At 33.9% G+C, this 21,518-nt stretch overlaps 2 protein-coding genes and 2 non-coding genes across 4 annotated transcripts; 1 reads left to right on the forward strand and 3 right to left on the reverse strand.

The window, feature by feature from the left end:
- The first annotated feature begins 7,768 nt into the window (after nt 1–7,768).
- On the forward strand, nt 7,769–11,067 carry LOC134244181 (uncharacterized). Its single transcript, XM_062726450.1, has 3 exons — nt 7,769–7,897; nt 9,390–9,533; nt 9,747–11,067. The coding sequence occupies exons 2-3, from the start codon at nt 9,437–9,439 to the stop codon at nt 10,793–10,795; spliced, it is 1,146 nt and encodes a 381-aa protein (XP_062582434.1). The 5' UTR covers nt 7,769–7,897; nt 9,390–9,436; the 3' UTR covers nt 10,796–11,067.
- Nucleotides 11,068–11,140: 73 nt separating this feature from the next.
- LOC134244182 (uncharacterized) lies at nt 11,141–12,947 on the reverse strand. The gene is made up of 6 exons (XM_062726451.1): nt 12,629–12,947; nt 12,397–12,470; nt 12,146–12,286; nt 11,921–12,035; nt 11,739–11,811; nt 11,141–11,613 (listed from the first exon to the last, which is right to left on the reverse strand). The coding sequence occupies exons 1-6, from the start codon at nt 12,818–12,820 to the stop codon at nt 11,441–11,443; spliced, it is 768 nt and encodes a 255-aa protein (XP_062582435.1). The 5' UTR covers nt 12,821–12,947; the 3' UTR covers nt 11,141–11,440.
- Nucleotides 12,948–17,093: 4,146 nt separating this feature from the next.
- On the reverse strand, nt 17,094–17,165 carry Trnag-ucc (transfer RNA glycine (anticodon UCC)). Its single transcript has one exon. It is a non-coding gene; the product is annotated as a tRNA-Gly (tRNA).
- Nucleotides 17,166–19,065: 1,900 nt separating this feature from the next.
- Nucleotides 19,066–19,137, reverse strand: Trnag-ucc (transfer RNA glycine (anticodon UCC)). The gene has a single exon. It is a non-coding gene; the product is annotated as a tRNA-Gly (tRNA).
- Nucleotides 19,138–21,518: the final 2,381 nt, after the last annotated feature.

Here is a 21,518-nt window from a genome sequence, read left to right on the forward strand (position 1 = left end):
TAAACGAGACAGTTTGATATTCTGTGTATTGATTGACGTGGATATGGGTCCTTCGGATGAGACCGTATAAACCGAGGTCCCGTGTCGCAGTAGGTGCTGGCACGAAAAAGATCCCTCCCTGCTCAATGGCCCGAAGTGCCGAGTATAGGACAAAATTTGCAGCTCTCCAGTGGTGGCGATTCTCGAAAGGGACGTTAAATAATATACAATCAATCAATCTAGAAATAATTATTATTGTACATACGTAGAGCATGCTCTTGCGTATCGAATCAACAGAGAGGTATATTTAACCCCGTATGCCGCTGATGAAGGTATATTGCTAGATGAGTAAGGGGGGTTTGTCATCACGGTTATCATAAAGCTTTGTTGTTCGATTACCATTACGTCTTTTTCAAGTAACATATCCAAATATAGGAAAGTGTGGTGGCATATTTATGCCATCCACATAATTTTTTGTCAACATAGCATATCATGTCAAGTCAAGATAACTATCTCGTCAAGTCATGATAACTTTCTGGTTTGTCGTCAAAAACCGACTTTTATCTTGTCAAGTCAAGATAAGCTATCACGTTTTGTTGCAATAACTATCTTGACATGACGAGATAACTTTTAATCGCGATAGAAGATAAATTATCTCGTTTTGTCGAGATAGCCATTGCAAAAATATGATAGCTTATCTTGACTGTACAAGATAAAAGTTGGTATCTGACGACAAACCAGAAAGTTATCATGACTTGACGCGAAAGTTATCTTGACTTGACATGATATCTTATGTTGACAAAAAGTTATGTAGATGGCATAAATATGCCACCATAGGAAAGAGATGTGCCAGACTCTCTATCGAAATAAAAATGGAAATAACAATTGTAAATTGAAAATACGTCGTCGATATATCTAAATGTCGAGTTGAAGGCCACACCAAGTGTTTTCCTCTTTTCAGGACTAGTAATTCTACTTCATATGAATACAAAAATAGCATGCCAAGAAAACCTACGCATTCTATCCGGAGAGCGAACTCAATAAAAGTCGAATTAACGTTAAACGTTGAAACTTCAGTGGGTAAATCACCCACATTCCCCAAATGTTGGAAGACAATTTACGGCAGCAGAAATCTGCTGCCGTAAATTGTCATCCAAGCGTTGGGGAATGAAATCCTTGGTGAATATGGGTGATTTACATCAATTACACTTTTATTGACTCCATCGCTGCTGAAAACCGGACGAGAATTCTTGGCATGGTCTGCAAATAACGACGGATAACGGTGAAAGAATTTTTGCGCGTATGATTCAATATATTTATTACCTCCACCCCCTTGAAAATTGGGAGGGTATGGAGGGATCGGGATGTCCGTCTGTTTGTCTGTACGTCCGTCTGTTACGCCTTTAGGTACCAATTTCTTATCCTTAACTCCTCTTGTACCACTGAATGAAATTTAATGAGACTTGCACAGAACGTGTGTTAAATAGTGCCATTGTTCACCTATAATTATGTTCCCCAAACGAAGTTGGGGAACATATTGTTTTTACTCTGTTTCTTATTATGTTCCCCAAACGAAGTTGGGGAACATATTGTTTTTACTCTGTTTCTTATTATTATTATTATTATGTTCCCCAAACGAAGTTGGGGAACATATTGTTTTTACTCTGTTTCTTATTATTATTATTATTATTATTATTATTTTTCTTCTTCTTCTTCCTGGGTACTTTTTTGTCCGGGAATGATCTTGTAAACTGTACGTCCGATGTAGGTAAAACCTTTTTAGGGTCAGTAGACATGTTATGTAGATTTGCGGAATCAAGGTCATTTTGCGCGCACGTGCTTGCAAGAGCGTGCACGTGCAACACGTGAAATGACCAATATAATGGATATTGCCGTAACTTTTCTATTTTTTGATGATTTTTTTGGAAACTCATAATGTAAGGATACATTAGTAATATAGACAAGATGACATGGTCAAAATAGCAAGATCTCACGTGCATGCACGTGCGCTTCGCTCTGATTGGCTAAAACTAAAGTCTCAATATCTTTCTTGTTTTTTGACAAAATCTTTTGAAATTTTGAACATAGCCATGCATTAGGATATCCTACAACATAATATATAGCAATTATCATAAAAACACGTGCATGCATGTGCGCTGCAATCTGATTGGCTGAAACTTTAAATAGCTATAACTCACGTGGTTTACAACCAAACAGAGTGGGATTTGGATCATAGATAGATATAATGGACTTCTACAAGAAGGTATGGTCACCATGCACATGCATGCACGTGCGTGTACATGCGCTGCAATCTGATTGGCTTAAAATTTAAACAGCTATAACTCCCTTGGTTTACAATCAAACGGGGTGGGATTTAGAACATAGATAGATGTAATGGACTTCTACAAGATGGTATAGTCACCATGCTCATGTATGCACGTGCGTGCACGTGAAAAGAGTAAAATAGCAAATACACTTAAATGAGCGTATTTTTTTATACTTTTGGATTAAATACTTTAATATTTAGTATATCAAAATATATAGATTGTGTAGACAAGATGATATGGTCATTACGCACATGCATTCACATGCGCAAGCGTGCAATGCTTAAATTTGAATGAACTTGGTACACATCTGGGTAAACGTTGTTAAAGTCTTAAATGCATAGAGTTTGTCCTATTTAATGAAGCCTCCAGGGAATATGGCACCAAAAGGGAGTTGGGGAGCGTTTGGGGAACATCTGTAACGGTCCCCGTTACAATTAGCACTAGTTATGTTCCCCAAACGAAGTTGGGGAACATATTGTTTTTACTCTGTTTCTTATTATTATTATTATTATTTTTCTTCTTCCTGGGAAAATCTTTTCCGCGAATGATCTTGTAAACTACACGTCCGACTAAGGTGAAACCTTTTTAGGGTCAGTAGGCATGTTATGTAGATTTGCGGAACGAAGGTCATTTTGCGCGCACGTGCTTGCAAGAGCGCGCACGTGCAACGCGTGAAATGACCAAATCAATAGATATAGCTGTAACTTTTCTATTTTTTGAATATATGCTTTGATTATCATAATATAAGTATATATTAGTAGTATATACATGATGACATGTCAAAATAGCAAGATCTCACGCGCATGCACGTGCGCTTCGCTCTGATTGGCTGAAACTAAAGTCTCAATATCTTTCTTGTTTTACGTCATAATCCTTTGAAATTTTGAACTTAGTCATACATTATGAAGATCTACAGCATGATATATAATAATTTTCATGAAAGCACGTACTTGCGCGTGTGCTGGCAAGAGCGCGCACATGCAACATGTGAAATTACCAATATAATGGACGAAGCCATAACTTTTCTATTTCTTGATGGAATTTTTTGAAACTCACAATGCATGAATATATTAGTAGTATAGACAAGATGACATGGTCGAAATTGCAAGAACTCACGCGCATGCATGTGCACTTGGCTCTGATTGGCTGAAACTAAAGTCTCAATATCTTTCTTGTTTTACGTCATAATCCTTTGAAATTTTGAACTTAGTCATACATTATAAAGATCTACAGCATGATGTATAATAATTTTCATGAAAGCACGTACATGCGCGTGTGCTGGCAAGAGCGCGCACGTGCAACATGTGAAATTACCAATTTACTGGACAAAGCCGTAACTTTTCTATTTCTATGGAATTTTTTTTGCAACTCACAATGCATGAATATATTAGTAGCATAGACAAGATGACATGGTCAAAATTGCAAGATCTTACGCGCATGCACATGTACTTGGCTCTGATTGGCTGAAACTAAAGTCTCAATATCTGTCTTGTTTTACGTCAAAATCCTTTGAAATTTTGAACTTAGTCACACAATATGAAGATCTATAGCATGATATTTAAGAATTATTATGAAAGCACATAAATCCACATGTGCTGCAATCTGATTGGCTGAAACTTTACATGCCTATATCTTTCTTGTTTCTCACCAAAACAGGATGAAGTTTAGAATATGATTAGGTATTATGGATTTCTACATGATACCGCTATCAAAATTAAATGCAAGGATGTGCTTGCATGCACTTGCGCACATGCAATGCGTAAAATAAACAATATGTTTGAAAAACGGTAAAATTTATATTTTTATGATTTTTTATTGATTTCTGGAATATAAAGATATGGTAATGGTTTAGACAACATGCCATGATCACCTTGCATGTGCATGCACGTTCGTTTGCGTGCAATGCGTTAAATGACAAAAAGTTGATATAATAGTAGCTTTTAAAATTCTTTTATGAAATCCTGCGATACTAAGCATATTTAAAAAAGTTTTAAAGGAAATTTGCACAAACAGGGAGTTGGGGAGCGTTTGGGGAACATCTGTAACGGTTCCCGTTACAATTATAACTAGTTTTTCTTCTTCTTCTTCCTGGAACTTTTTTGTCCGGGAATGATCTTGTAAACTGTTCGTCCGATGTAGGTAAAACCTTTTTAGGGTTAGTAGACATGTTATGTAGATTTGCGGAATCAAGGTCATTTTGCGCGCACGTGCTTGCAAGAGCGTGCACGTGCAACACGTGAAATGACCAATATAATAGATATAGCCACAACTGTTCTATTTTTAAATGAAATGCTTTGAAACTCATAATGTGAGGATATATTAGTAGTATAGACATGACGACATGGTGAAAATAGCAAGATCTCACGCGCATGCACGTGCACTTCGCTCTGATTGGCTGCAACTAAAGTCTCAATATCTTTCTTGTTTCTTGGAGAAATCCTTTGAAATTTTGAACATAGCCATGCATCAGGATATCCTACAACATGAAATAAAGCAATTATGATGAAAACACGTGCATGCACGTGCGCTGCAATCTGATTGGCTGAAACTTTAAACAGCTATAACTCCCTTGGTTTTCAACCAAACAGGATGGGATTTAGAACATAGATAGATATAATGGACTTCTACAAGTAGGTATGGTCACCATGCACATGCATACACGTGCGTGTACATGTGCTGCAATCTGATTGGCTGAAACTTTAAACAGCTATAACTCCCTTAGTTTTCACCCAAACGGGGTGGAATTTAGAACATAGATAGATGTAATGGACTTCTACAAGTAGGTATGGTCACCATGCTCATGTATGCACGTGCGTGCACGTGAAATGAGAAAAATCAAACATACACTTGAATGAGCGAATTTTTTTATTATAATTTTGGATTAAATACTTTAATATTCAGTATATTAAAAATATAGATTGTGTAGACAAGATGATATGGTCATGACGCATATGCATTCACATGTGCACGCGTGCAATGCTAAAGCTTAAATGATTTTTGTACACTTCTTTGTTAATGTTGTTAAAATCTCAGATGCATAGAGGTTGTCTTATTTAATGAAGCTTACAGGGAATATGGCTCCAAAAGGGAGTTGGGGAGCGTTTGGGGAACATCTGTAACGGTCCCCGTTACAATTAGCACTAGTTATTATTATTATTTTTCTTCTTCCTGGGTACTTATTTGTCCGGGAGTGATCTTGTAAACTACACATCCGACTTAGGTAAAACCTTTTTAGGGTTAGTAGGCATGTTATGTAGATTTGCGGAACGAAGGTCATTTTGCGCGCACGTGCTTGCAAGAGCGTGCACGTGCAACATGTGAAATGACCGATTTAATTGATATAGGCGTAACTTTTTACAATTTTGATGAAATGCTTTGAAACTCATAATATAAGGATATATTAGTAGCATAGACAATATGACATGGTCAAAATTGCAAGATCTCACGCGCATGCACGTGCACTTCGCTCTGATTGGCTGAAACTAAAGTCTCTATATCTTTCTTGTTTTTTGACGAAATCCCTTGAAATTTGGAACATAGCCATACATTAGGATATCCTACAACGTGATATATAGCAAATATCATGAAAACACGTGCATGCACGTGCGCTGCAACCTGATTGGCTTAAACTTTAAATAGCTATAACTCCCTTGATTTTCAACCAAACAGGATGGGATTTGGAACATAGATAGATATAATGGACCGCTACAAGAAGGTATGTCACCAAGCACATGCATACACGTGCGTGTACATGTGCTGCAATCTGATTGGCTGAAACTTTAAACAGCTATAACTCCCTTGATTTTCAACCAAACGGGGTGGGATTTAGAATATAGATAGATGTAATGGACTTCTACAAGAAGGTATAGTCACCATGCTCATGTATGCACGTGCGTGCACGTGAAATGAGTAAAATAAAAAATACACTTGAATGAGCGTATTTTTTAATACTTTTGGATTAAATACTTTAATATTTAGTATATTAAAATATATAGATTCTGTAGACAATTTGATATGGTAATTATGCGCATGCATTCACACGCGGACGCGTGCAATGCTAAAATTTGAATCAACTTGGTACACTTCTGGGTAAATGTTGTTAAAGTCTCAAATGCATAACGTTTGTCTTATTTAATGAAGCTTACAAGGGAATGGCACCAAAAGGGAGTTGGGGAGCGTTTGGGGAACATCTGTAACGGTCCCCGTTACAATTAGCACTAGTTTTACTTTTGAATCGATCACATACTAGTATAGTTTCCCAGAGCAAAACATGGACATGGTCATTCTTTCAATACTATCGAAGGGTACCCATCTCTTATCCGGAACTCCTCCTATACCACTAAAAAATTATACTTTCAAAGATTCTTAATACATAATGCCATTGAGCAACTTCTATTTTAATTTATTACCTGCATGACACCTATTTCGGGTCTCCCAGAGCAAATGGGAGGTGGAGTATCACTTAGTGAGCTTATTGCTCACAGTACCTCTTGTTATACCCCCGCTTGAAAAGTGGGAGAGTATAGTGATCGGAATGTCCGTTCGTTACGCTTTGGGATACCCATTTCCTATCCGCAACTATTCTATATTACTACTGAATGAAATTTAATGAGACTTTCACAGAATATTTGTTACATAGTGCCATTGTCCACCGCCTATCGAATCATACCTTTTCAGCGATCGGACGCATATTTCAGGTTTACCAGAGCAAAACTTACAGGTGAACATAGGCCTTGCCTGTTGCCCAATCCTTAATGTATTATCCAATAAGATAAAACTTTGATACTGCCATTATTTCTATAACATTGAAAGGTCCCCATCTCTTATCCGCAACACCTCCTATACCACTGAATAAAATTTAATGATACTTTCACAGATTCTGTATGACATAATGCCAAATGTTATGACCTCCTATTGTACTTTTATCTGACACTTATTTCGGGTTTACCAGAGAGTTAAAAACATGGACTTTGCCCTTATAATCATAAGGAAGGCGGGAGTATCATTTAGAAAGCTCAGTGCTTACAGTACCTCTAGTTTCCTAAGTCCTCTGATCAACTACATTGTTATCCCACTATCTAGAAGTTTTCCCGGGATAACAATTTGCCAGGTTATCCTAAAAACTAAGTACAGTAATATTTTAAATTATGTTTATTATCCTAACCAATGTTCTGAAATAAATCCAGGTGTGGTTTTTTTAGTCGCCATCCTTATTTATAGGTTTTAGATGTATATATGTATACAAATTTACGATATTTAGTATTTATGCTTGTAAAATATACAAGTAAGCACGTTAACTTTTTTCTTTTGAACCACCCAATGAATAAACACAACTTTTGTCAAAATCAAATACAGCCGTTTACTCAGTGACTGTAAAATTACTTTGTATACGCATACAATATTGTTAATGGAAAAGAAGCAGACGATCCATGCGCTTTGTAATAGCCTGACACGTGACCCCCATTACTTTTAATGATTTTCCATCACTATGTGGTGGATGTGAAACACAGGAGCTATAGTGTTATTTCATGAGATAAAAGGAAGATCGCAGTGAGATTTTACGGCTGCAAATAAAGCATTAGTTTTTAAAGGTTTGTATACTGCATGGCATCAGATGGATACATTGTAAATGTTGTAAATTTAGTGTGTGCAATCTCCACTCTGCGTACTGTATGTACATGTGTATGTGTAAATTAAGGTCAGACATATTGGCAGCATTGTGTATCTGTGTCTTTAGAGCAACGATCGAAATACAGTATAGTTATTGTGCATTCTCAGGCCGAGTTCATAGCTGACAAGATGTTTATAATGAGTAATGGCATTTTAATTGTATTTTTTAAAGCGCATGCGTCAGAGAAGAGTTTATATTTTGCAAGAAATAAATCGCACGCACTTTAAAGCTGAAAACATGTACCATGTTCTTCTTGGGGGAAAAGGATTTAAATATGTTAAATTGGCAATGGATTTGCTTTTATTGCCAATATACACAATATTTCAGTAAAAATAAAAAGAAGTGAAGATAAATTGTGACTGATCTCATAAACATATACATTCACAATCAATACAAATCTCGGACCCCGGTCAAGATATGGGATCAGATGCTTTGGAAAAGTAAAAGCATCCCCTGTATGTCTGCGAACGGTTATCATTTAGAGCTCTAGTTATGTGTTCAACTAGATAAAACAATCTGTTGTCACATCATATTTTTTGGCCTAACAATTGGTATGAAATATGCTATTGAAAAATGACCATTAAAACGACTGTAGAATTTACAACATGCCGACTCTAAACGGGAGAGTTCAAATCCCCAAGGATCAATTTATCTGTCAGTAGCCTCTGTCGGTCGTAATATTAAAAAAAAAACCGGAGCATACTCGAGTATCGAATAAATATAATCACCATATCATTATGCAGGCGATAGCGGAATAATCAGGAGTGTACTTACTTTAAAGGAGAAAAATTGAACATGGAAAAAGCTGAGGTCGCCTCGTTTTTCATAAAAGTAAAGTTGTTTTATAATTAGTTGGTCCTTTTGTCTTTAGTCAAGAAGATAAATTTAAAACGGATGTGGCAGACCCTGTGGTGTCTTACATTTGCAGTAATGCATTTTTTTAATATGATTGATTTTTGAGCATGAATTCTGTTCCATATTTTTATATCATATCTACGTATTGCACAATAAGTAAATAACAAATATGTATCATATACCGAAAACCCATTGAAAAATACCCGTAAATAAAGCAATTCAATTCTGTGGGAAATACTATGCTCTGGAGATAAATTTCACATAACTCTCCGAAAACTTGTATGTTAATTTAAATATATTTTATTAACAGTAAACTATATGAAAGCATCTAGCACTATTTATTATAATTTTTATCCCATTGCGGCAAATCATCTATCAGCCCATATTGCACTTGTACACACGAGAAAGAAGTATTGTTGTTCGATCTGCTTAATACCTGGTAGTTACATAGAGAATTTTATATTCCGCTTGGGACAACTATTTTACTTTGTTCTTTGTTTGTAGCCATATTTGAATAAAATTGTAGTTGGGTTTTACAATTAATGTTTGCATTTCAGGATCTTTTGGATTGTAACACTGAGCGAGAGAACCTTGATGTTCTACAATGTCTGGACAACAGATGAAGTTTTGGGACCCGAAAACATTAAGTGCACATCTAGCTGCCCGCGGAGTGAGTCCAAGGGGCGTACAAAGTATCAAAGGTACATGTGTCTAAAATCTTGCTCTCTCTCTCTCTCTCTCTCTCTCTCTCTCTCTCTCTCTCTGTGTGTGTGTGTGAGGGTGTGTGTGTGTGTGTGTGTGTGTTGAAGACACTGGTTTGAAACATGTTCATTTTATAAAAGATGCAAGTTCTGAAAACCTAACAACTTGCAAATTTATGACAATTAAGGTTTATCACCTTTTATATATTGCAGACAATGGAATAACTGGTGAAATGCTATTGGAGTTTTGTGAAGAAGACATTCATGATGCTTTTTCTGTTTTCAAGGACCGGTTCATAGTAAGAAAAACTATACGTGAATGTAAATCGTTGTCAAAACCAACTGGAATGCATAATCCTCAGATTCTGCAATCAAATGCTTTAAGTGTTGGGCAAGGAAACAACACTACAAAGCCTGTGGTTAGTAAGACTTTCACAGCAAGCTCACCACAACCAAACTCATCTGCGCATAGTTATCAAGTGTCTGCTAACGTAAACCATCCAAGAGCATACTCTACTTTTCAACCCCCTTACTCTCAACAAAATTTGCACCACAATCAGCCAAAGAAAGAAACATTTCAGATGCCTAGAGCATCCGAAGTTAAGTTGGAAAATGTTCCCAAACTCGGATGTTCCAGTGCAAGCAGTGGTTCTTCGTTTTCTTCACATTCAGATGTCCATTCTTTCCCTAAGCCAGTCAGAAGTCCTCTTATGCACCACGTGGTATCCAGTTCCGTAGAAGAACGTGTGCCTAGATCTGATACCATTATAATTCCCACAGGGGAACCAATCACAAACGTTTCACAAAATCAAGTTGTTCGATCTCTTAACATTATAACAGCAGAAGAAAAACAAAGGATCAAAAGATATAGTGCAGAAGCTCTCCTGGAGAAAAAGTCTATCCGCAGCAAACCAAATGAAGCCCAGCATTTGGGATCTCTTGCAATTCGTAACGCTGCTCAGGTTGCTCAAATATGGGACAATCCACCAGTTCTAAGAGAGATTCCTAACGATAAGAGGGAGGTATTCGTGAAGTCTTTGTTAGCCTTTGCTCCTCAGTTAGCAGACACAATAGACATGGTGTGGGTAAGACTGAGAGAAGCTCTTCAGAACAGACGGAAGTACTTGTCGGATAAAGAAACAGGGAAAAGACAAACAAAGGCATGTAGATCTAATCCGTATGAGAAGAGGAAGTCTAACAGTCCTGTTTTATTGAAAGTGACGGAGGCAGGGTCGCTGATAGACCTTACAGAAACTAAGTAGATCCATCAATATTCTTTTTTATATTGCTGTTGTATTCCCAAAACATTAACATTCTTTCATGTTTTAGGCTGCATGGTACATATACCACTTCTTAAGTTAAATTTTCTTACATTAGTAACTTTAAATGAGGCACGATGCACGTGTCATAACCAGTGCACATAAACAATCTTTTGTTGAAACAGTGGTGTAAATTGTACCGGTCTTTTGGACATCATGATGTTAATTGTGGTTATTTCTTGACAAATAAAGTAAAAATAGAAAAATTTCAAACTGTTTATTTACAAATCATAATAAATACTTTGTACAAAATGTATAAAATTTACAAAAGAAAATTAAATACAAGTGCATGTACATGAGTTTAAAACATTGGATAAATATGAAGTTCATAAATGCAATATGGGAATTCTTCTGTGTATCACAAAAATAGAGGAAAATTGATTGAGCACTTTTATATCTAACTACAGCGGTATTGAATGGTGTACACTATATTGCTGGATAGATCCTTGTCTTAACTATCCAGGCTAAAGGTACATATGAAGCGAAGCTTGGAATAACATAAACAACAATGACGGCGTTTTTAGATGGGACACTGTGTAAACAAGGCATCTCTGCGTAGAAATCATAGTGAAGTATAAAATTCGACATTTACATGAACATTCCGAATTTGCCCTTATCATTTTTCCTGAGTCGTCGGAGTTCTTTTTCGTCTTCAACCTTTTCAGCGGAGTACATGACATCCGTTCTGAGCGCGTATTTTCTACCTGAGAGAACGGCAGAGTCTTCGTGTAAGATGTCATGTTGGTAGATCAGAACTGAACCTTAATTTGAGTAAAAAAGAAATTATTAATAAAATGAGATTTTGGATAAATTAATCCAATTACTAGTGCTTCTGTCAGGAAAAAAGAAAATCTATAATTTGTACGTGAATATCATTTAATTATACCTGTTTTGGGCTCAACTTCAGTTCTCTCTGATTCAGCGAGGTCTAAGAATGTAGTGTTTCCTCCAACGAAGTCCTATAATGAGAAATTGATTCGTTGCATTATTCTGATCACATTTTTCTCTCTGTGCTCTTAGCTGATTAATGAATATTTGAACATAGTAATTAACGAAATGTAGTCTTACATCATTCAGATAAATCTGCACACTGATAAAGCTTTTTTCTCCATTTTCCCGCCGATAGCTTGCGTCAAAGTGAGGCTTGAAGAATTGTCCAGAGTCATAACGCTGTACCCGAAGCCTAGACAATGTAGAAAAATAAACTTTAGTCAAGATTTTTTTAAAATGTGATCAAATAAATGGTTTTTCAAATTAATTTGCATGAGAAATTGAATTTACAAATGTCCATACCTTTCGTTAAGGCCAACAATCTTGTGATTTCTCCAAAGACTTGGGATGAATGGTCGCAATCTGTTGTGGATTTTCTCCATTTCTTCCTCAGAGTCCAAAAAGTTATGGAAGTTGTTTCTTGTGTCTGTCATTTTAATTTCTCTATAAAATAAAAAAAAAATTGTATATTTTAGGTATGATAAACAATTTTGAAAGTCTTTACATTTTATATATACTTTTTGTTATCGTGCTAAAATTCTTCATATACTTACTTTCCATCAGCAGTGTGAATCATAGCTGGAGAAAATCCTCGCTTTTCTGATTCTTTAATCATTTGTAAGCATTCCTGTGAAAAAGATGTAAAAATATGTAAGTATCTTTTGAATCCCAGGAACATTTGTATTTTTACAATCATGCAAAAATCTGCTATTGCTTTTATCATTAAATGAATAAATAATGGACTTCATCAGCAAATATAAAGCTCTATAATTGAGACAAACTTGCCTTTTTGGTGAACACATTATGAAGGAGGAAGACCAGCTTGCCCTCCCAGCATCTTTGCAGTTCTATCTCTTGTCTTTGGATCACATTGCGGGGTTCCATATCCGTTTTCTCTGATTTAGTCTTCCCTCCGTAGCGGATCTTCTTCAATGTTGAACTTACAACTTTAGCAACAGACACCGGTCCTTCAGGCATGATCAGGTCTAAGTTTTAGTTATTACTTAGAGCTGTAGTTAGATGAGATGTGATACAGAGCACCAACCTTTGCTTCTTTATATATTAGTTTACCTGAATGACGTCATGGCAACAATGGGGAAGACCTCAAGGTTAATTAATACTTTAATTAGCATCCTGTCGAATGAAAGAATGAATAAAGTTTACATGAACCCTTTGGGGCCTCTGGCGTTTATGAGAAAAACAAACTGACACTTTTCTATTAAGCTAACCACTTTCCTTGTGATTATTAACATAAAACATATCTTGTTAGCAGTGTTGTCATCTCTTAATTAATTGTACATAACGATTTAATAGAGGTGTCTAACACTGCCATAGATCTCGCACACCTGAGTGGAGAAGGCAAAAGCCCAGGTATAACCAAATATTAATTAAGCTATTAACAATGTCATTCATTAAATGTATTCATACATGGAAATATATACGATTTTGGCCAATGGCAAACCAGTTATGAGACGTGAAAAGTGTATACATTTTCTGTGATTTGTGAATGAACATTTGCTCTATACATGGAAAGTGGTCGTGTTTAATTAATTTCGTCTTCCTTGAAATCATATGATTTACATATTATTTTACATCTCCGTATCGTGACTTATATTTCTGAGTCACAATCTGGCATAAAATAAGCAAAATGCATAAAAAAAATCTTTACAATTACAATTGCTTTTAAAATTAGACATCACAATTACAAAAACAAGTGAGTTGATAAAATATTGAAAATAGAATTGCGGTGCAAAAATGGTAAAAAAGCAAATACATCCTGTTTATCTGTTTATCCTTTGGCGAAAATTCCTTTTTTCTGTGAAATTTTGCCATTATATCGTCTTAATATCAAAAACACTCTGAACGCCAATAATGTGACCAAAGACCACAAATATTTCGATAACATTGATGTTTTGATTAAAAACAATGATCACGTCTGTCAAGTGTAAATACAAAACAGAAATTTTTCTTACTAAGGACCACAAGAAATACAGCTAGATAAATAAGTACAGAAAGAATTAAATTGAATGCAAAAAAAAAAAAAAACGAAAAATATCTGCAACACTTCATATTTTTATAAAAAATGAAATATCAAGATAACTAACAGAAATCAAACTCAAAATTCTATAGGGACAATACACATTATAAGCAGGGCAATAGGGACCTCTAAAATTGTCATAGGTAGGACGAAATGCTAAGGAGGGGTCAGCATCCCCCGTGGACTGATTACACATTTTATGTGCTCCTCTTAATATAACAGGTTATTTAAAAAAAAGCAACAAGTACTTGACCAAAATTTAAAAAACACACACACACATTGTGTGTACAGTGTGAAGAAGCTAAGTATTATTTTCAGAATCATTAACGGACATGTTCAATTTCTAGTTTATCTTTATCTTATTTCTGTCTTATCATTCAAAAAATACCTTATCATGAGATGATGTAAATATTCATACTTGTTTTGGAAAACTATGTCTATTTCCTATTTGAAATGCACGGTAAATAGTAACTACAGAGCTGAAGATATTTCTGGAGCAATTTTTTTTAATATAAAAGTGCTATTCAGGAGAGCTTATGCTCAAAGTTTCTAAATAATAATAATAGCAAGACGGATCCTCAAAAATTATTTTACATTCTTAACATCAAACAACATATATAGGAGCATATCTTCATAAATAAAATAAGTTTTCAGTTTTTGTATGGTCTTTTACATTTACTATTGTCATTAAATTTTGCACAGTCTAAAATATTCGTTTCAACGTAATGCATGCATAATAAAGTAGACAATTTCATTTTATGATTTTACTTATAACAGTAAAAAAAATAATACAGAAATTAATTCATATAGTGTCAGATTTAAAGTAATATGATAGTTTTTTTCCCTTGAGATTGTGAAATTCACAAGAAAAGGTTATAGACAAACTTTGGCACTGATCTGATTGACATCTGTGAACTCAATCTAAAAGGTACATGACCATTTGTAATAATTGCTTTCAATCAGCAGTGTTGTATTGGGGGAAGATCAAAAGCAACAAATTCAAATGAAAAACATTAATCATATTAAAACAATTAATTAAAGTCGCGTGATTGTTTGCTTGGCTGCTGCTAAAATCCAGATGGTGGTTTACCTAGCCAACGGATTTGTTGATAATTGACTTCTACAATAATAATAATAAAGCAGCCAATGGAACGCCTAGTGCTCGTACTTATATGGTTAAAACAATAAGTATACTATACCATGACGCTACGTAGTGACTGATAAGGAATTCTGATTTATTACTTACACAGACATTTGCATATCTACAACATTCAGAAAAAGAAAAAGTTAGTTGGTTTAAATGCTTCTAAAAGCCCGCGCGACGATGACAATTCTCTCTTCTTTTTTGGTCTTGAAATATGTATTTTGAATAGCTTAAAACAGTTTCTAGAGTCATATTAGAAATAGTAAGGGAAGTTGACCATTCAAAAGTTGAAGTTATCACATTTATCATTTATCATAGAGCTTTGTTGTGAGGTTACTCTTAAAATCTTTTTTAAAGTTAAATATCCTAATGTAAAACACATGTGTCAGCCTCTGTAGTATCTTTTATTTCAAACTGACGTGGATATACCATGTCAACATATGATGGAAATAAGTACTGATATATGATAATGCTTCAATTTTATAATTAAATGTCGAGTTAATCAAAGGCCACATCAATTGTTTTTCTTTTTTCTTCTCATGTATAACTTTGTAGTCTGCATGATCTAAATACAAAAATAAGTCTGTAATAATGAGGCGCAAAAGCACACTTGGTAATTCTGACATATTGTTGAATCAAAGATCTGGTCTCTTCTCAGGAATTTCCAATGGTAAATGATATATGTTCTTTTCAAAAGAACTATATGCGGTTATTAACCAACATTTGCCCCCCAAAATCAAACTTTGATGGAGTAATATTTAATTAAGTCCTTAAACAGGGGAGTATATGCTGACTTCAAAGCACTGAATAATTTCATAAGTAATGACGTCATATGTACGTAATGACGTCACAAATATGACGTAAATTTCAGTTTTTTATGAATTTTGCAGAAAAATGTACATATTTCGTCGATATTTTAAATAAAAGTCACCGAGCGCATGTGTGTTCAGGATAAATATTTTGATATAATGTGTAGAATGATAATATCAATGAAATATGTCAATATTGTTCCTGAACACACATGCGCGCTATAAATTTTAAAGCTTAAATTGTTGAAATTTTGTCCATTTTGTCCTCTTTCTGAGCAAAAGGATATAAAATCGGACTAGTTTGTGACGTCATAAAAACAGAAATTGTGAATACACTGCTCTGGAACTATAATATTTTCTGTTAACTTATATTTCTCATACAATGTATTGAATTCAGCACATTTCAGGAAGTTTTCAAAATTTGACTTTTGTGGGGGCAAACATATGCAATATACCGCATATAGTTCTTTATAGAGATGGTACATGTAGCTTTAAAAAAATGTTTTCAACCACTGTTCATTACCATCACCTTCTTCAAAGTGCTTTGGGTTATTTTTTAAAAAAGTAAATGCATGTATAAAATTATCATAAACAAGACCCTGGTGCGGACAGAGTTTATACTTTATGACATCTAATATTATTATATGTATGAAGTACTAACAGGAGAAGATTCTCAAACTATAATTATAAATATATCTAGAACTGATTTATTAAGAGTATAAATCGGTAGAAGTGCTTTTTTGTGTAATTTTCTCTCGGGCATACTTATACAAAATTGTGATCTTATCCAAAAAAAGTTAATGAATGTAGATAGATTAGTTAAACAGAAAACGGACCAATTGTCTAAAATTCGTAATCAATCGCAATATAGTTATGCAGTTTTCACTCAGTAAACTTGTTTATCATTGTACAGGTCCTTTTATTCGTTATACATGTATTTTTGTCGCCCGCGTGGTGCAGTGATCTGCTCTGTAGTGTCGCGAAGCAAGGAGTGGATCCTTACGTGGCGGGTGCGAATCCTGCTGTAGGACGTGGAGACCGGTCCTTCGGATGAGCCCTTATAAACCGAGGCCGAGCATAGGACAACATTTACAGCTCTCCAAGGCAAGTGGTGGCGTCTCAATATGAGTGAAAAATTCTCGAGAGGGACGTTAAGCAACATACAATCGTTACATTTTGCTTCTTAGACAGTTTTGCAGGAATGTTTTACTTTGTTGATTTGTATTTATAAAGTTATAAAATATTCTACAAAAAAAGTATTGCGTCGGCCGGGAATTGAACCCGGATCGACTGCTTGGAAGGCAACCATGCTGACCATTACACCACCGACGCTCTTTAAACTACTGATATTGTTCAGGTAAATTCAGATGAACTTGGCCCAGAAGTTTATTCACCAATGATTGTATTGTCAAAGTATTAAAAATTAATTATTTTTTCGTAATTTTTTTTAAAGGACTGAACAAGGATAAACAGAAAAAATATTTTATATCTATAATCTAGTTCAAAAAAGATTACAGCTCAAATACCTTTTTAAAGATTGCAGTATATGTTAATTTAGAGAAGATATTTTTGAAATTATATTTCTAAGAATAATTTATATTCTTTAAATATATGTATATTTAGGAAAGTGTCATAAGTGCCATGAAAAGGGGAAAATGTTCTTTTGAAAGAAGTTACATTCTATTCCTAGTTATAAAGCATATCATTTTTTATTAAATATGGCGTTGAACATTTACTGTTTTTTTCCATTATTTGAATTGTTTGCAATCTAAAGAACTCTTTAGATCTCTAAAGGGATCTTTGTATGATTATTTTTATGTAACGCATTTTATGCTCCTTAGTTCTCCTGCCAGACAACTGAGATTGTTTTTTTGTTAAAGCAGGTAAAAACAAACAATATTGTTGAAGTGAAAAAATGTCATTTATTAAAGTAAATGACGAAAAGTAGTAAAACATATTTATGATACAAGAATGGGGGTCGGAAAAGGGGACTTAAATATAAACATATCACATATCTTAATCACAGTATTGCACAATCTGACCCCCTGCACCATAATTTCATTGTAAATGATAAACATAGAAAAAGGGGAATCAACCAGCAGACTAATTAAGAATTCAAAACATGGAAAAACTTTGCCATGTATAGTATACATATATCTTCAGTTGACCCCCTACTAAACATATAAAATTCTAAACATACATTAAAATGCGCTACATTGCTGCCTGCTATCAAAAAAGGTGGGTAAAAGAAAATAAAGCACAGCCACTAAAAACAATATTTTTTATCAATCTAAGTGGGAAAGATGTGATATACTATAATGGGTCAAGATATGCGCATTTATTTCCGACTCGGACTTTTTTTAACTCAGAAATGCCATATATAGCTTTAAGTGAAAAAGAAGTTATCATGGGCAAAACTTCGAGAGTCTTCAATCAGCAGTAAATGAAGCGCACAATAGAAGCACTTAAATATACTAGTATATATATTTTTTCACTTTCGAGAAGCACTCAAAATAATCGTAAACGTATGCTTTCTCAACATTTTTGAAAATAAATTCTTTACAAAAGTAAGCATGTTCACTACTATGATCTAAAATCTGTTTCAAATGGTCTTTATCAAAAAGATGAAAATGAAAGCTTAAATTAAAATGCTAAAGGATATCTGGAAAAACAAGGATTTCATACTGTGTACACAGTTCAGATGCATTAAATATCTAAGAGAAGTTTCAAAATTGCAATTTAACCCTTCGAACAAAATCTGTAAGAACCACAGAAATGTCTATGCTATCTGCAAATATTCTGATTTTAACTAGAAAATAATTGCAATGTCACTTATCATTTAGTAGATTCTCACACTAATTTTGAGTATATCTAGAAAAAAAATGGGTCCATTAAGAGCACAAATAGATAGTGCTCACTGTTCTCTTTACTTACAAATACTTGTGCACTTTTCTATCGGGCATATTTACACAAAATGGTGTCAAATCTTATCTAATAAAAGTTAATGAATAATGAATAGCTAAACAAAAACAAAATAAAAAGACACAATTGTCTAAAAATCGTAATCAATTTATAGTTATTCAAGTAAACAATTATATTTTTTATCACACAGGTCCTATTATAATTCGTTTCATTTTGCTTCTAAGACAGTTTTGTAAAAATATATCTTAATTTGCTGATTTTATAAAATCAAGTTTGTGTATTTGTTATAAAATATTTTACAAAAAATAAGTGCGTCGGCCGGGAATTGAACCCGGATCGACTGCTTGGAAGGCAACCATGCTGACCATTACACCACCGACGCTCTGTCAGTTTTTCTATTGTTCAGGTAAATTCAGATAAACTTGATCCAGAGGTTTTATTCACCTGATGGTATTATCAAAGTGATTAATTATTACTTTTTAAATAATTTTTCAAGAACAGAACCAGGAAAGACAGAAGAAAATACTTTATCTCCGGTTCACCTTAAATGAAAAACACGAACTTTGGATGAAAACACACTCAATTTAGCTTATTAAAGATTGCAGTATGTCTTAATTTGGAGAAAATGTTTATCATTTTCAGGAATAATTAATAATCTTAAATTTATAATTTAGGAAATTGTCATAGGTGTAATCAAAAGGAGAGAAAGGTCTAAAATACGAGAGGCTTCAGTCAGAAATGAAGCAAACGATAATTAGAGAAGCATTTAAATCTAATTTTTACACTTTCGAAAAGCACTCAAAATCATCGTAAACGAATGCTTTCTCAACAGTTTTTTGAAAGGAAATTCATTACAAAAGTAAGCATGCTAACTACATTTAGCTGGAAAATGATTCAAATGGTCTCTACCAAAACGATGGAAATAAAAGTCTAAATTAAATCTTCGCTTCTTTGCGAAAAAAGAATATCTGAAAAGACAAGCCTTTCATACTGTGTGTACAGTTCAGATTAAAATATCTAGAATTTGAAAAAGAGATTTACAAAATCGCAATTGCACTCTTTGTACGAAACCTGTAGGAACCACAAGAATGTTTATGCTATGTATATATATATATATATATATATATATATATATATATATATATATATATATATATATATATATATATATATATATATATATATATATATATATAATTTTGAATAGAAAGGCATTAGTAATCATTTAGAATATTCTGAAATAATTGTAAGTATATTCCAAGAAAAAAAATGACACATTTAAAAAAGTACACTGTTCTTTTTTCTTCTTTGTGTACTTTTCTCTCGGGCATATTTACGCAAAAGAGTGACCTTGTCAAATAAAGGTAAATGTATATTAGATAAGTTAAACGAAAACAAAAAAGGACACAATTATCTATTTGTAATCAATATATAGTTGTTAAGTTTCCAGTAAACAACTACATGTATGTATGCTTATCATTTTACGCGTCCTTTTATTCGTAACATTTTTATGCGCCCGGATCGAAAGATTCGAGGCGTATAATGTTTTTGTCTTGTCTGTTTGTCTGCAAACTTTCACCTTCGCCATAACTTTTGAACCATGAATGGTTGATACTTCATATCTGGTATACATACCCCATTAATTAACATATTTTAAAGGACAGCAAGGTCAAGGACCTTGTGACATTGACTGTGACCTATACGCTAAATATAGTTTTTTTGTTGGCAAACTTTAATTTTTCGCCATAACATTTGAACAAAGAAAGATTGAGACTTAATATTTGGCAGATATACTCCACTAATCAAACCCTGACCTTGTGACGTTGACTGTGTCCTATTTGCTAAAATAGCTTTTTTTGAACATTCACCATAACTTTTGAACCATGAGAGATAGAGACTTCATATTTGGTATGCATACTTCACTAATCAAGTTCTTTCAAATGACACCAAGATTAATGACCTTGTGACCTTGATTGTGACCTATATGCTAAAAATATGTTTTTTAACTTTGTTGCCGCCGGGCGCATAGTGTTTCACAAACACACCTTGTTGCTTTTACGACAGTGTTGCAAAAATATGTTTTTCCTTCCTGGTTTTATATTGCCATTTAGTACTTGTGAACTTAGTTACAAAACATTTTACAAAAATACATGAGTCGGCCGGGAAATGAACCCGTAATCGACTGCTTGGAAGGCAACCATGCTGACCATTACACCACCGACGCTCTGGTACCTGTAAACTATTGTTCAGGTTAATTCAGATAAACTTGACTCAGAGGTTTTGTTCACTCTGTATGTGCTTTGTGGTATTATCAAAGTGATTAATTATTATTTTTTAATTATTTTTTAAGGACTGAACGAGGAAAATAGAAATGAATTACTTTATCTATGTCTCTTAAAAAAAATAACAACACTAACTTTGAATGGAAGCCTAGCTCAAATACCTTGTTGAAATCATTTTTTCAAGATTATTTTATATTTTTTAAATGTATTAAGGAAAGTGACAGAGGTATAAGGAAAAGGAAAAATAAAAATAGGTCTTAGTTTAATCTTTTGTATGAAGTTACACTCTATTCTTGTTCTAAAGCATAATACTTCTTTAAAATTATAATGTTGAATATTTACTGTAACGTTCCATTCTTTAAACGCTGCAATACTGAATGATTTTTTTTTTAACCTTTGAGCGATTATTTCAAGTTAGTTAAACGTATCTTTTAAAAAACAGAAAAATAACTAATCAATTTAAATTTGTAATTTCAAATAG

This window comes from Saccostrea cucullata, unplaced genomic scaffold, assembly GCF_032062105.1.
Source record: "Saccostrea cucullata isolate Sc308-1 unplaced genomic scaffold, CSIRO_AGI_Scuc_v1 ctg512, whole genome shotgun sequence".
Lineage (NCBI taxonomy): Eukaryota > Metazoa > Mollusca > Bivalvia > Ostreida > Ostreidae > Saccostrea > Saccostrea cuccullata.

Excerpts from the sequence above, each read along its gene's own strand:
- LOC134244181 (XM_062726450.1), top strand. The coding sequence starts at position 9,437 with ATGTCTGGACAACAGATGAAGTTTTGGGACCCGAAAACATTAAGTGCA. Across the intron at positions 9,534-9,746 it reads GGGCGTACAAAGTATCAAAG|ACAATGGAATAACTGGTGAA; the intron begins GTACATGTGTCT and ends TATATATTGCAG.
- LOC134244182 (XM_062726451.1), bottom strand. The coding sequence starts at position 12,820 with ATGCCTGAAGGACCGGTGTCTGTTGCTAAAGTTGTAAGTTCAACATTG. Across the intron at positions 12,287-12,396 it reads ATTCACACTGCTGATGGAAA|AGAAATTAAAATGACAGACA; the intron begins GTAAGTATATGA and ends TTTATTTTATAG. Across the intron at positions 11,812-11,920 it reads TGCAGATTTATCTGAATGAT|GACTTCGTTGGAGGAAACAC; the intron begins GTAAGACTACAT and ends TTCTCATTATAG.